This window comes from Austrofundulus limnaeus, unplaced genomic scaffold (assembly GCF_001266775.1).
Source record: "Austrofundulus limnaeus strain Quisiro unplaced genomic scaffold, Austrofundulus_limnaeus-1.0 Scaffold38, whole genome shotgun sequence".
NCBI classification, from domain to species: Eukaryota; Metazoa; Chordata; class Actinopteri; order Cyprinodontiformes; family Rivulidae; genus Austrofundulus; species Austrofundulus limnaeus.
The window spans coordinates 1,215,880-1,230,079 of NW_013952440.1; the positions used below are offsets into that span (position 1 = coordinate 1,215,880).

General features: G+C 38.4%; 1 protein-coding gene across 1 annotated transcript in view; it reads right to left on the minus strand.

Annotated features, from left to right (window-relative positions):
- LOC106516520 (protein kinase C beta type) overlaps positions 1-14,200 on the minus strand; it is a gene marked incomplete at its 5' end in the record, with an annotated part of 140,900 nt that overhangs the window by 50,891 nt on the left and 75,809 nt on the right. The window contains 4 exon segments of the mRNA XM_014006922.1: positions 1,685-1,828; positions 7,311-7,407; positions 10,683-10,817; positions 11,305-11,461. Of these exon segments, the coding sequence (XP_013862376.1) occupies positions 1,685-1,828; positions 7,311-7,407; positions 10,683-10,817; positions 11,305-11,461 (533 nt within the window).

Genomic DNA, 14,200 nt, shown 5'->3' on the forward strand with positions numbered 1-14,200 from the left:
GAATAAATTGAATTGAATTGAACTGAATAAACTACAGGGCGACTACAATTTTCCTAATTGGACTGTTCCTTCTTAGTTTTTACCATTGGTCAGTGACTGTACTTAAAGACAGGAGGAATGTAAAAACTAAAGCATTGGACGTGTTTTCTGTGAGTACAAAAAATGACAAAAATTAAATCCATGCTCTTTCCTGTTTATCGTATATGTTTGTTTGAGTGAGCGTTCATCACTCTGCCCTGGGAGAAAAAGAAGCTGCAGGATTGTAATGCAGATGTCCTCTGAAGACACTAGCCTCCCACACAAAGTCACGAAGCTTTAAAATGACACACAACATGAGTGCTCTTTGACACAGGCTACACATGTCTGTCCACTCTCTGTATTTCCACAGATGCTCATATTTTTATACATGCTTCAGAAAGAGGTTTTTTTTTTTTTTTGCGTCTGCATTCCAGCAATGACGATTCCCACTAATGAATGAGCTCCAGCTCAGGCTCTCCACAGTGACGCATCTGTGTAGCCCTAAATGCCTGTTACCATGGAAACAGGCAGCTGCCACACAGGTCTGATCAGCACAATGGTCGTGTTTTCTTTTACTCTCTGTCTCTCTTTTCCGTGCTCGTTATGTCACTTTCATTCTTCCTCCAACCCGCTGCTCTGTTCGTCTTCGGCTCAGTCTTTTCTCTCTGTTCTTCTCGCACATCCTCCTGTTTTTTTATGTTTCTCGCCTTGATTTCCATTCATTCTTTCATGCCACTCCCCACCACCACCACCACCTGTCTCACTCGGCTGCTTTTCATTCACTCTGACGTTTTTACCTCACCCGCAATTCATTCATGTCAGTCCTGTCACCATGGATCTCATCGCTGTCCTCCTCTGCTTTCATCACTTTCACCACTTGTCATGTCCTCCTCTTTGCCTCCTTTCCCTCCATCCATTTCAGTCTACCTGTGCCCTAATCCTTCCCAGTTCTTTCTGCCTCAGTTTTCTGTCTCRTTCAACTTTATTTTTTTCTTGTCAAACCCCTCGAAGTACTTACTGCAGCTGCACTGTTACACCACGTCATGCTGTTGAACAATGTATGAATGTCACAGAACAATGCATCGGGTTCAGCAGAACGCTTTCTTTTACGGTACCCCTTATTACCATGTAATTACAAGGCAATAAACATGTAATTAAATGTAATTACTTACCTTATTACCATGTAATTACATGGTAATTAGGGTACAATTTTACTATGTAATTAATTGTCTGCAGTAATGCAGCACTTACCTGGTAATGTATTACAATTCACTTTGTAACACCTAAATATGTAGTAGGTAATTTGGACAGTTTTAAAGTTCAATTTTATTGCAATTAACCACTAACCCCAAAATTTAGTTGCATTCTTTTGGTTATAAATATAGTGTTGAGTTACTATTGAATAGTAATTTTATTGTAGTTACCCAATAAAAGTAGTTTAACTAACAGTAGTTCTTCTTTTGTACCAAAATTACCACATAATTACATGGTAATAAGGTAGTAATTACATTTAATTACATTTTTATTACCTTGTAATTACATAGTAATAAGGGTACCATAAAAGAAAGCGTTACCAGAGTTTAATCATCAATTATTAAACCACAATGTCCTGACAAGTGGATCACTTGCAGATTAAAGAAGTACGCAAAAAATATGGTGTTCTCACCTTGCCGAAGCTGCCCTTTCCCAGAACCATCAAGAAGTTGAAGTCGGACAACCTCATGCGATCCTGGTTGCCATTGGAGTYGAACCGGGATGCCGCATTTGCCGACTTGCCCTCTGCGTTCTTGCCAACTGCAATTTTAGCCCTCTAGATGGAAGAAAATGGCGATTAGATTTTTATTTACATCTGTAAAGACATTTTGGACAAATATACCAAGAAATAAAACTTTGAGAAATTTTGTCCCATCTCTTTAGGATAAAAATGGTGAAAATTTGGTTTCAGAGTCGCATTTGAAGAGCAAACATATTGTATATATTTAGATGATATTGATTTCATTGTTGAGGCATGATGGGGTGCAACAATTACGAGTTTTGTGCTTTGTACTATAAAACAACAACATGATTTTTTCCTTCTTTCTATGTACACAACATCAGCAAACTGTATCGATTTAGCCCTTTTCCTTCCTTCCAATGAGATCAGGGTAGCTTAAGTCAGTGATTCCCAACCAGGGGTATGCAAGCATATTACAGGGGGTGCGTGAAAAAAATTCCCAGGTGTGTAAATAAATAAATAAAAATAGGACTGGGATATGTAGGGCCCTATGATTTTGGCAATGTGGAAAATGCAGACAGAATCATGGAATTGACACAAAATGGAATCCAGTAAAAAACGTGGAATCTCACAGAATTAGCTAACTTAATAAGTTTCTGACATATTTTGGACGCTGCTGCTTCCTTCACCTGCCATTACCTGGTTTATTTATTTAATTACTTATTCACCTTCAACGTTATCATCTTTGTTTAATTTGCATTTAAAAGAATAAAATGCCTGAGAATTCAACGTTCTAGGGGTTCAATAAATAGTTTTCRTTTAATAATCAGTTGTAGTAAATTATAGTTTTGGAGAATCATCATTATGTTTGACARAGGGGGTATTAGTGGTAWGACAAAATGGCTCAGGGGGTACACAAGTCTAAAAAGGTTGGAAACCACTGGCTTAAGTGRCCAACTGGTCTGGACAAAGTCCTGTAAAAAATAGATCACATTGGGAAAATGAACAGTAAAGGACAATTTCAGCTTACTGACAACACAGACAAATATGCTGTGCTATAAAAAGCTAGAAGTACAGAGCTTATCTAATGACACTAGATAAAAAAAATTAATGCAGAGCTACACATTATTTACCTCATGTTCATGAGATAACATGTGACCAGGAGATAATTTTGAGCAGCCGTGTTACTTTGTGAGCGATACAGATATTGAGTCAGATTATATGTATTAGTTTTGTCTTTAAATGTTCAACGGTATCCCACACTACTATTATAATTGTATATGTTCAATCTAAACGGTTCATCTTTCACAATATTAATGAGATCACACTGAAAGCTTTAGGTTTGTGTTGGGAAACAGGGTTTTTTAATGTGTTCCTGAATGCAACATAAACCTGACTGTTACCACAGCAAAGAAAAAATGTGAGACAGGAGCCTGTTTTGATTGTTGAGCTTTAAAAAAATAAATTAAAACTTTTTAGACAAAGACAACTTCAATTATGTCCTGAGTCTTTTAATGCTAGGAATTACTTCGTGCCAAGCCGCAAGTGAGTGGAATAGGCCTATGYCATTCATTCCCATAATAAAATAAATGAAAGGAGTTCAAATACTGTATGTCCATGTAAACAAGCAACCGTCTCTGCATGGAAATGACTGCAAGAATTATCTCTTGGCCACACGCTAACTATCTCATGGCTGGAAGATAAAAACTTGCGGCCATGAATAATTATTTTTTAATCCAATGTCACTGGATGGGCTCCATATAAAAAGCTGAATTAAACAACAACAAATTTACACAAAGGAACAGATTTAAAAAAAAGAAAAGAGATGTAAACCCAAACTTTTTGTTGGGAAAAGGTGAAAAAAACTGCTGTAAGGAATTCTGCACAGAAACCTTGCACTCTGTCTCATTTTATGTAACTTCCTTCATCTTTTGTTTCTCCTCTTCAGCTGGACTCTCAATTATTCTGTAAAATATCCACTTCCTGTTTAACTCGTCTATTTTAGTCTACTCTCTGMTGCACTTTAATGTTTTCAGTTACTCTCAACTTTACCTTTGTTAGTCTCTTACTTTTCCTCTAGTAGGAAAAAAACCCTATTCTACATTTTACCTCCTTTTTTTTAAAGGATGCTCACCTTCCATAAATYTTAATTATTACGTACATGACTGCACACTTAAGAACTGAAGTACAGGACGAGTACATCTTATCTTTTCTGATCTTATCTTTAATTGCAGATCCATGCAGAGGCTTTGTGCATTTTCTCTATCCTGTTCAGTTGCAGTACCTCTCTACTGTCAGTTCCCAACAAAAGGAAGATTTCAGCTTCTCTACAGTAAGGTTTTGTTCTTCTTTTCATGCACATATCTGATGCAGCCATCTGATTTATATTCTATCATTAGATTTGTCACAAAATCACACGTCCAAGAAATTAACTGAAAAAAATATATATAAATACAGTATATGTATAAGTCTCAGGTGTCAGTAGGCAAACATTCAAGAGACATTTAGAAGCATTTAAACTAACATAAACCAGAAACTGAAAGACTGGAGGCTTTGTTCGAGCAGCTCGCAGATTATTTTAGCTCTGGGTCCTTTGCTTTTTCCCCCTCGAAGAACAGCCTAGATTAGGTAAATAAAATCAGCTGAAGTGTGAAACCTAAATCCTCTCTAAAGTGCCGCACAGGTTCTACAGCAGTTAAACAAGGCTGTGAGCTGTTTTTAAAAATGTATTTAAAAAAATAAACCGCAGTGACATCACAAACCAATGACGTCTGATTATTTATTAGGTGACTAAAGCTAAAGGATTAATAGGAAATCTTGTGTTTGAAAAAAAAAAACCCCAGGAGTTAAAGCCTGACAAGTTCTGGTGAAGGTTAAATGTGAAACAGAAAAGTGGGAAAGAGAAAACTCTATAAAGGCTTGGGCAATTAGACACATTAGAACTGTAAGCTTTATCTTAGGGGTTCAAGTTTTTAAAAGATTTATTGTATTTATTGATAACAACTGAGTCTAATTTGACTGTTCAAAGTAAGTGCTGATCTAAAGGTTCATATGCTTTTATTACTCAGTGAAAGAAGTAGTGTTGGTTAATTAGCCTCATTTGTTATTTTGTTTATGTTTTGTTGTTGTTTTTTTGCCGGTGAAGATTCTCAGTCATCCAGGTCATGATGAAACAGACAAAAGGTAAAGACAAAACAACTAGACTTTTATTCTGAAATTGGAATGTGAAGCAAAACATCTTCAACTTCAGAATAAAAGTCCAGTTGTTTTGCCTTTAAGCTTTTTTCTGTTGGTTTTTTTTTAATACAGTCTTCAAAAATCTATAAAAATCTTGATGTTTTAGCTCATATGTGCACAAAACAGGTTTTCGGACCTTATGAAGGTACGTGACTTTGAATGGGGTGACGTGCAACAAAGTGAAATTTCTGTTTCTGTCTTTTCATTTRTGTGGAATCTATTGAAGTTTTTTTTATTCCCAGAATGCATTTGTGCTGTTTTGTGTTTATGTGTGTGTCTGTGATAACTGGTCCTCTGAGAAAGTGTCTCAGTGATCGTCAGAGGACTGTGACCTTGAGGAGAAGTGGGGGAGAAATGGCAGATAAAATGTGGAAAAAAAGCACAAGAGAGTTCTGAAGGACAAAATAGCTGTCTGAGGAATGAAGGACGCCACGTGGGAACAAGGAAGGTCGAGAGACAAGGAGGACATAGCTCTTATGACTCTACACCAAATATTTTGTCATTTGTTTACATAAAAGCGTCTGCAGAAATGACAAAAATGCAGCAACAGCATCCATATTAACGACAATCCAAAACACTGAAGAAGATGATTCTGAGCACATGGTGGTCATTTGCTTGGTGCCTCTTGGAGACGTGGCTGTATGAGCTGGACTCTTCACCACAGCTTGCAGGCTTCCAGAGCAGGAAGCAGCATCACAAAGCTCTTTTTTGAATGTAATTTTAAAAGTTTGTGTAGCACTGAGACCCTAAAGCAAATTCCTTGTACATATGTACAAAAGCACATGGCGATAAACAGACTATGTTGTGTTCCGCTTACTTTAAAAGGCCGAACTCAGATTTGCCAACTTAACCATAGTCTGGTTCTAAGTTTAAGAACCAGTTATGATTGTTGTGCTCGGTGACCATGTGGGCTAAATGCTATGAGCATTACAAACCCTCTGCGTTGTAGATCTTCACACACAGTAGCAACACGTTTCATAACAGAAGCTGACACATGTATAAAGAGTCTTTTTTACTACAGCTATTGCAGTTTTTCATATGGAAACCATGTTGGGTTTTGAGGTCAGGGTTGGTGAGAATTGGAACATTCTTACTGATAGGATGCGATTATACTTGTAATTGTTAAAAGAGGCTGCTAACACTGATGAATTTACTATTGGCTATGGACAGTTTTATTGACTATGCATGTACCATTTATGAAAACAATACTGGATAAAGAGGTCAGCCTTACTGCTTGTAAAGCAATTTTTAAAATCTCACATTTTCCAACTGAAAACACTKCATGTGGATAAGAGGGAGAAGGGGGTCTCTGCAGTCACGGGAATGTTCTTGGATATGGGTCTAGTTTGAATAAGCTGTTATTAATCGAACTGACTTGTGGGGGAAGTTAAAAGATGTGCTGTATAATGGTATTTAATAAAACTATTGTGAGCATGTAAATAYAATTTATTGACTTGTCAAYTTGATGTGACTAGTACCTTCTTGTCTCGAGTTATAACTAATATTGATCTTCATATTCAAAATTAGTGATGTGAATCGTTACAGTTCCCCCCAGCTGACCAGGGTTCATCCAACCGAACTGTTACGGCTTCGTCAAACCCCGCCCAAAATGGTCAAATCGACCAACCACAGTTWACACCCAAGAAACTCCCACTTCGAGACTGCAGAGACCCCTACTTGATAAAAGTTGTAAACCCATAAAGGTTTGTTTTGCAACATATCTGTTAGTGTAAACAAGGTCTGACCCTTTGCATAAAACAAGAATCCTGACCCTAATAAATGTRTTACATACTTATAGACCCACAATAATGCATGTTGAGTCAGGCCCTTCTGGAAGAAGAATTGGCTTGTTTGTGTTTTTGGATAGAAATAATTCATGTTTTGAGATAAGAAAACRWGACAGAAATCCCAGATTTTACATTAAACTCGTCCAACTAATGATTAATAGATTGTGTGTCTGTGCATGAATCCAGCTTTCATGTTACACACAAGAACTTCACAGTTTTTTTAAACAAATCTCTCATGTTTGTGGCTTGGTGTCGGCATGACTGAAGAAGAGGGAGGGGGAAAAAAAAAGGAAAACACAGAGAGGGGTTGTCCTCATCACTGCCAAATGTGTTAATGAATGGGCCTACTGGTCAGCCCACACACACACACACAGACACACACACACGCACACACAAATACGTCTGGACCTGCAGTGTGCCAGACCGGATGGTACTATAAGTGTGCCTGCCAACTGCTAACAGCTCTCCCAGAGTGGCTCTCACTCAAACACACAGAGTGCCCAAAGCTGACTGCTCACACACATTCAAACACACAGACACACACACACACACACCTCAAATTTCTGACGGAGCTCCTCGTTGCCCTCCTCCCCCTCTGGAGCCACTGGAACATTGAAGTACTCGCCTTCTTCCTGGGAAAGCAGCTTAAACCTAAAATCAACGGATATTTACAGTCAAATCACTTTTAATGACTTCATACAATTAGGATGCTTAACTGCTCCCCTGAAGCAACGCTCCAAGCTGGTGGCGTTTTGTGCTCCAGCTTGAAGCGCTGAAGAAAAATCAGTTGGTTATTCAATAATTTACTCCCCTTTCATGGTTGCGTTTTTTTTTTTTTTTTTTTTCAGAACGGTGCACATTTGATCCATAACAGCTGATGCCACTCCTGACTAAAGCGCATGCCTCACGGCCCCACAAGCTCATTTGGACCAGAGTGCTTTTTGCAGGGCATTAATGGATTTAATGACACAGATTTAAGCACCTTTGCTTTCCCCCAAAGTATTCTTAGACAGTTTCCCCTTTAGCAACCATGAAATAAGATCAAGTTTTCCTGAGATTATAGCTGACACCACACACCGTTTTGAGTTGAATAAAACTGCTGAGTTTGTCCATAAAAATTAAGCTTTGAAATCAGATATATGAAAAGAAACAAAAGTCTCATAGGAGTTACTAATGAGTGTTACTTGATATGTAAATGTGTATGGGTAATTGCAAGGGCAGACTGTAACCCACACATATCAAGCAGTCTGAGAACATATAATACAGCTTTGCAAACTCAAACATTAAATAAATGGAATGTTAACCTTTAGCCTCAGAAGTGTAACAATTTTTTCACGTTTTAAAAAAGGTTTCCGTGCGCACAAATGATTAAACACAAGTTTACAAACAGAGTGGTGCGCATGAATTGGATTAGACTTGTGCACAAAATCAGCTTTCAGCTTACAACACATAGACTTGTCTTTAAAATGGTTCATAAAACACCAGTTATTTTGGACCATGTCAAGTGGACACTTGAATTCATTTCTCTTATGTGAGTAAATGCTAAATGTCCATTACTGGCAATGCAAACTTGATTGCATAATTAGTTTTAGATCACACAGGTAGTGGCAAATACGTTTTTTATTAGGCGACAAAGGTGTGGCATGAAGTTCCAGCTGAGCAGGTGGACACTTAATACATAAGCTTAGCACAAAGAGTACAGAAAATTGTGTTTGGTAGATGACAGTAAATCTTACACCACTGGAAAGCCTGTTAATTTCCCTTTTAAACAGTGCCACTTTTGTAAGGAACATGCATTTGTGGGATGAGCAGTGGAGCTGAGTATGTGGGTTGATTTTGCAAAATAAGCTCAAAAGCTTCTGGTACCCCAGGTGCTGCCAATCAGGTGCTGATGTAACACCAAGAAGTACTGTTACAACAAAGAAATAATCTACCAAACACAAATTTCCTCACTTTCTGTGCTAAATACACAGTATATACACAAATTTCTGACACATTTYATTTTGTATGGATTGGATCCACTTTATCTGTCACTTGATGCTCCAGGGCGTAAAGCACCAAAAGCTTTCTAGCTGCCACTTTTGAAACCATCTTTGCTGGTAAAATTTCCACAACTGGTTGGCAGGTAAAACCATTTTGAAATTTTAAAAGGGGTGGGTGTGAATTCTAAAGCCTGGTTTATTATTTCAACATGAGACAGCAGATCAGTTCTTTTGGACGTCCTTTTCTGACCAAGTATAGACGGTCTAAAGACGTGGCGGGGGATATATGATCATGACTTCTCCATCTGCCCATCCAATGTAGCACAGTGCAGAGCTAAACATGTAAACAACGGTGACGTTAGATATATATTTTTGTACCTCAACGATGTATCAGTGTTGTGTTGGGTGACCAGTCGGAGAAGGAAAACCTTTCTTTTTCTTGTTAACGTCGACGATGGAAAAAAAGGCATGAACGTCGGTTGCCTGCTCACATGCTCAATAAGATCAGACCAGCTGCTCATCAAAGCTCTGCATCTCGCTAATTTAACAAACACCTTCTCGGAAAGAATCATTCTCAGCAAAACGACATGCAGAAGGATGCGCTGCTCAGGGTGCTGCACCACAGCAACGCACATGAATATCAGAAAGTTCTGACCAACAATGCACACGCGAAAGTCTCAAAAGTCAAATTTGTGCATGTGCAAATCTTGCTGCTCCCTCGCTCAAATGTAGATATGACTTCTCAAATGTTGCTGCGCACTCACTCCCTCTATTTGACGGGATTTCCTGAAGAGGACAGAGTTCTGACAGGAAGTTACGCAATTTTTTTGTCACTCCACAGCGTAAGCAAGATGTGCAACTTGAAGGATAAACCTGCCTTAAATCAGTGAGCTCTGTGGAGACGTCCTTGACTTGCTATATTGTACAAAATAAACAAAAATATATAAACTAGCTACTCTACAAATAAAGGGGAAACTGAGGTGGCTAGATCCTTTTTTTCCACCAAATGGCACCTGCCACTCAGTGCCACCCCTTTAGAACCAYCACTGCATACAGGACACAGTTATCTCTGTTTGAAAGTCTGTTTCCTCTGTGAATTAGATGATAGCTACCAATGCTAACGTGAGATAAAACTGACAAAGCAGGGATGTTCTGGGTGGAAGCTGGAGACAAAATAATCTGCTCAAGTTGTGCACACAAAAATAGAGCTAAACCTCATAATTTTGAGTTGCCAACCAGCCTTCAACAGTCCTAGCCCAGTGTAATACAGCACATAGCACAGTCTCATTGTCGTACAGCAAATAATGCTCTATCAGATGAACAGAATTAGACAAGAAAAAGAAAACTATAGGCCAGTGGAAAACTAAAAAAACCAGTTGCAAGCTCTGAAATTCTGTTGCCCATAAGGAAAACGTATTGCATAAAAAGAAGAGTATAAGCTTGCGAATCAAAGTGTTTATGCCGCCTTCACTCCATGCTGCTGTCTCTGCCAAGTATTGCCAGCGAGTGTGAAGTTTCGAAGCAACACAAGCGTGGATTAGAGGGAAGAACCTGCCTTTTCACAGGCTGGATCTGAATATCAGGTGTATAAAAGACGTCTCTCTGCCTCCACCTCAAAAAGCTGGCATCTCATTAAAACCCCTGACAGAGCAGTGTCAGCAGAAAGTGAGGGAGATGCGGAGAGATAAAGACGGTGGAGGCGGGAGGGGTGGGAGCGATAAAGAAGCAGAGATAAAGAGATTGGGGTAGAGTTGTTCTGGCACAGAATGAAAAGTGAAGTTCCATCTGAGGGGTTTTCTCCTGTGATACAGTAATGAACAAGGTCACCTTCTGCTTTCCTTCCTGCTGCTTCTTGGTGGCATTTTATTTATTAATTAAATTTTTTTTTTTTTTTTTGCCTCACATCTCTCCATGTTATTCTCCCGCCCAGGCCTTTTAGCTTACCATCCGTCCACTCCTTGTTTCTGGAGCTCTGAGATGCCGAAGGACAGTGATCCCATGAAGTCGTTGCGGCTGGTCAGGTCCCAGTCCCACACCTCCACAGACAGACGGCGGTCCTTATCGTACTCCTTCAGGTGGCTGGAGAAGACAAGGGATTTTTTTTTCTTCATTGTTCTTATTCTGCAACATGTGAACAAATTTTCACGTATAGCTCATTCCTTAAATACAAGAAATAAAAACATCTTGTATGTGTCTTCCATGAAACACGCACAAACCAGTTTATTRACTCTTCCTAATATCTCTTTTTTTTTGATTGTTTGGATGCAAATAAACGTCCCCCACAGCTAGAACATCTGCACCAAGATGCCTGGAGTTGATGAGGCTTATTAAGAATACAACTGCATCAAAACAGGCCCACAAGTGAGGATTTACAAACACAAGAAGCCAGATGTTTTTGTCTGAGCACTGGCGGTTAAATACGCTTGGAAAGACGAGCATAATGTGGCGGGCTGCAGCCGCCGCACYGAGTCAGAGCGGGAAAGATAACAGAAAAAACACAAAAAGGGGAAACGCAAAAAGAGACATTAATAAATGAAAGAAAAAGTCAACCAGTTCCCAGCCTTACAATTTAAAAGTCTCGTTCCAGACGGGGTTCAGGCAGCACTTTATGGTCTTGGTCTTCTGCTTGCTTTCGCTGCGGGGATCTGGGATCAGTTTGAGCTTCACGTAGGGGTCTGACAGACCATTGGGGTCCATGGGAATCAGATTCCTGGCCTCTTTGACTGGAAGTAGAAGCAAAGGAGATGAGAGAAACGAAAAGAAGAAAGGAAAGATGAGAGTCTGCGATACCAAACAGTATTTGGAGTTCCTAAATTTTTTAAAATACAAGATGAAATATTTAGAATCTTTTGCAAACAAAAAAAGTGTCTAAAATATTTCTGTCTTAAACTATTTTCAAATGATTTAGCGTAATGTTAATGAGATCTAAAATGTATGTTTCAAATCCAAAACTTGATGATTATATGTTGCATTGTTCCTAAATATCTTAAGAAAAACGTCTTTATACGACTCCTGCAAGAACATTTAAATCCTCCTACAGGAAGTGCCTCAGGCAGCACCAGAAGTTAAACAGCTAGTTTCTGCTAATCATAGTAAATAACCATGTAATGTCAAATTAACCACAATATAAAAGGTTTACAAAATATCATTCACATCAACTAATAGGATTTTATTTGGATTAAAGTTGTTTTCAGTTGGCAGAGTTCTGCTTTGCTTTGATTAGTTGTTGCAACCTAAGGTTTAAACTACCTGCAACAGGTAAAATAATAACGGTTCATACGTTTTGCACAGAACTAAGTCTTATTATGTATGAGAAACATGAGGGACATCTTTCTAAGCCCTTGATGTAATGTGGTAAAGAGGGAGGGAAGGATTTACAACCTTGGGGTTGTCAGATTTGACAGTAATGACCATGTAGACCAACTGGTGGTCACCGTTTCCAACACTAATCCTTCTTTTGTTGCCGCCTGTTTATAGACTGTAATTGTATTCCAGTGCTGCAAAATCCCCCTGTGAATGGAGTGTGTTTTAAAATGTGTGTGAGCATAATTATCATCTCTGGTCAAGTTGTGAGGTCACATCAATTACCAGAAGCAGGGCTGCTGCGTTTTAGGCAGCATGCTGTGGCAGCGCTCAGCACAAGAAGCTTGTGCACCTCACACACACAGACACACTGCACTGGTGAGGCTCCTTAACACATGTACTGTTAAAAACCGCAGTGTGACAACAGGAACTGTGATAAAACTGCAATAAGGAGAAAACTATGAGCATGTTGTGAGGACAAACTGACCCTCTCCAGCATGAGTGASATTATTTAAAAACTGCTGATTTAGATTCTCAGTCATCCAGGACATGGCAAATCCCAATAAATAATAAACAAACTGGACTTTTACAGTCAAAAATAGCTTTACTCGTATGTATATATTGCACTGTTTAAGGTACAATTGAGTACTTTTTTTCTGAGTATGCTGCAGTTGAAGGTCTTTGAGCTATATGAGAAGCTCTGTTATAAAGCTAAGGCTCTGTTTACATAATGTAATATTTAAGTGAAGCTGTAGCGTGTCTGCTGCAGTTTGACATTTCATGTACGCAACAACAGTTCTTGTTTTCTATGAAACTAAATCTCTTACAATCCAGGTCTCAGAGTGGAGGCTTGTGGGAAACCCTCTGCAGAGGTGTGAAATCGCACTTCAGATGCTGCAGTCTATGTTTGAGCGAATAGATGTACAACAGTAACAATGGCGACTAGCAGAGTGCTGTTTTTGCTGCTCGCCCTTTCGACCGTGTAGGAATAAACCAGCCTCATTCTCGGTCCAAACAAATATTTGTGTATTCAACATTTGCTATAAGACTTGTATGCTCAAGACTAAACTGTTTGCGCCCATGTTCATCTTGCTGAAAGCCAGCTAGTGTCCAGAGCCCAGTTTCAGAAAGCAGGATAAGTGAAAACCCTGAGTAAGTTCTGGGGTAACTATGTGCATATCCTGGGTTTTCGGTTTCAGAAAGCCAGATATCAGTTACCCTGAGTTAACTTACCCCCGCAACTTACCCCATGAACCAACCCTGCTCTGTAGCAGGATTACTTGAACAAGTCCTGAGTTTGTCTCACTTTTTAGCTGAGAACTGCATGAGGACAGAGTCAGACAGGAAGTGTCATTTTCTAAATGATCCTGTAGATGTTGGAGCCTTAATACTCTGAAGAAATTTATGTCAGGAGAGAGTGATAAAACCACGATTAGACGTCTGGATGAATCTGTTTCAGTATTTTTACATGTTTTTAATTGCTCAGGTTTCAATCTTTTTCTTCAAGTACAGCTTACAGATGTTTCACAGGAAGATTTAGGGAAAGAAAAATGATCAAATTTCATTTACATTTCTGCTCTCTTATGAAATTGTGACCAAAGGTTTAAATTCTTACAGAAGTATATATTTTTATTTTATTATTTATAGAATTTATTCAATTTTTTAAAAGAAATAAACTTATAAAAATTTCTGATTCACAATGAAAAGTAAAATAAACTAATATTTGGCAGAGAGAAGATGGAGTAATACACATTATTTTTCAGGTGGGACACAATAATTTTGTGCTGAAGCAGTGAAATATGTAAATTATTTGTTAAAGGTTGAACATAAGAGCTTATACCTGACCTTACCTGATTTTACAGTTTTCGTATTTAATCTTTATTTGCTGCCATGTCTGTTTAGTACACATAACACACACACACTCACTTTTATTCACTTGAATAAAGATTAAAAATAAAGAATAAAAGTTTATAAACATGTAAAATCATAACCATTGACTTAATCAGCAATTATCTGCCTCATTAACTCCTTTACTCTTGCAGCAGCAACAGTATTGTTTTTTAATTAAATTTTTTAAATTTATGTTGATACAGCAGGTAAAATAAATTATGAACACGTCACCATTTTTCTCAGTAAATATATTACTAGAGGTGCTAATG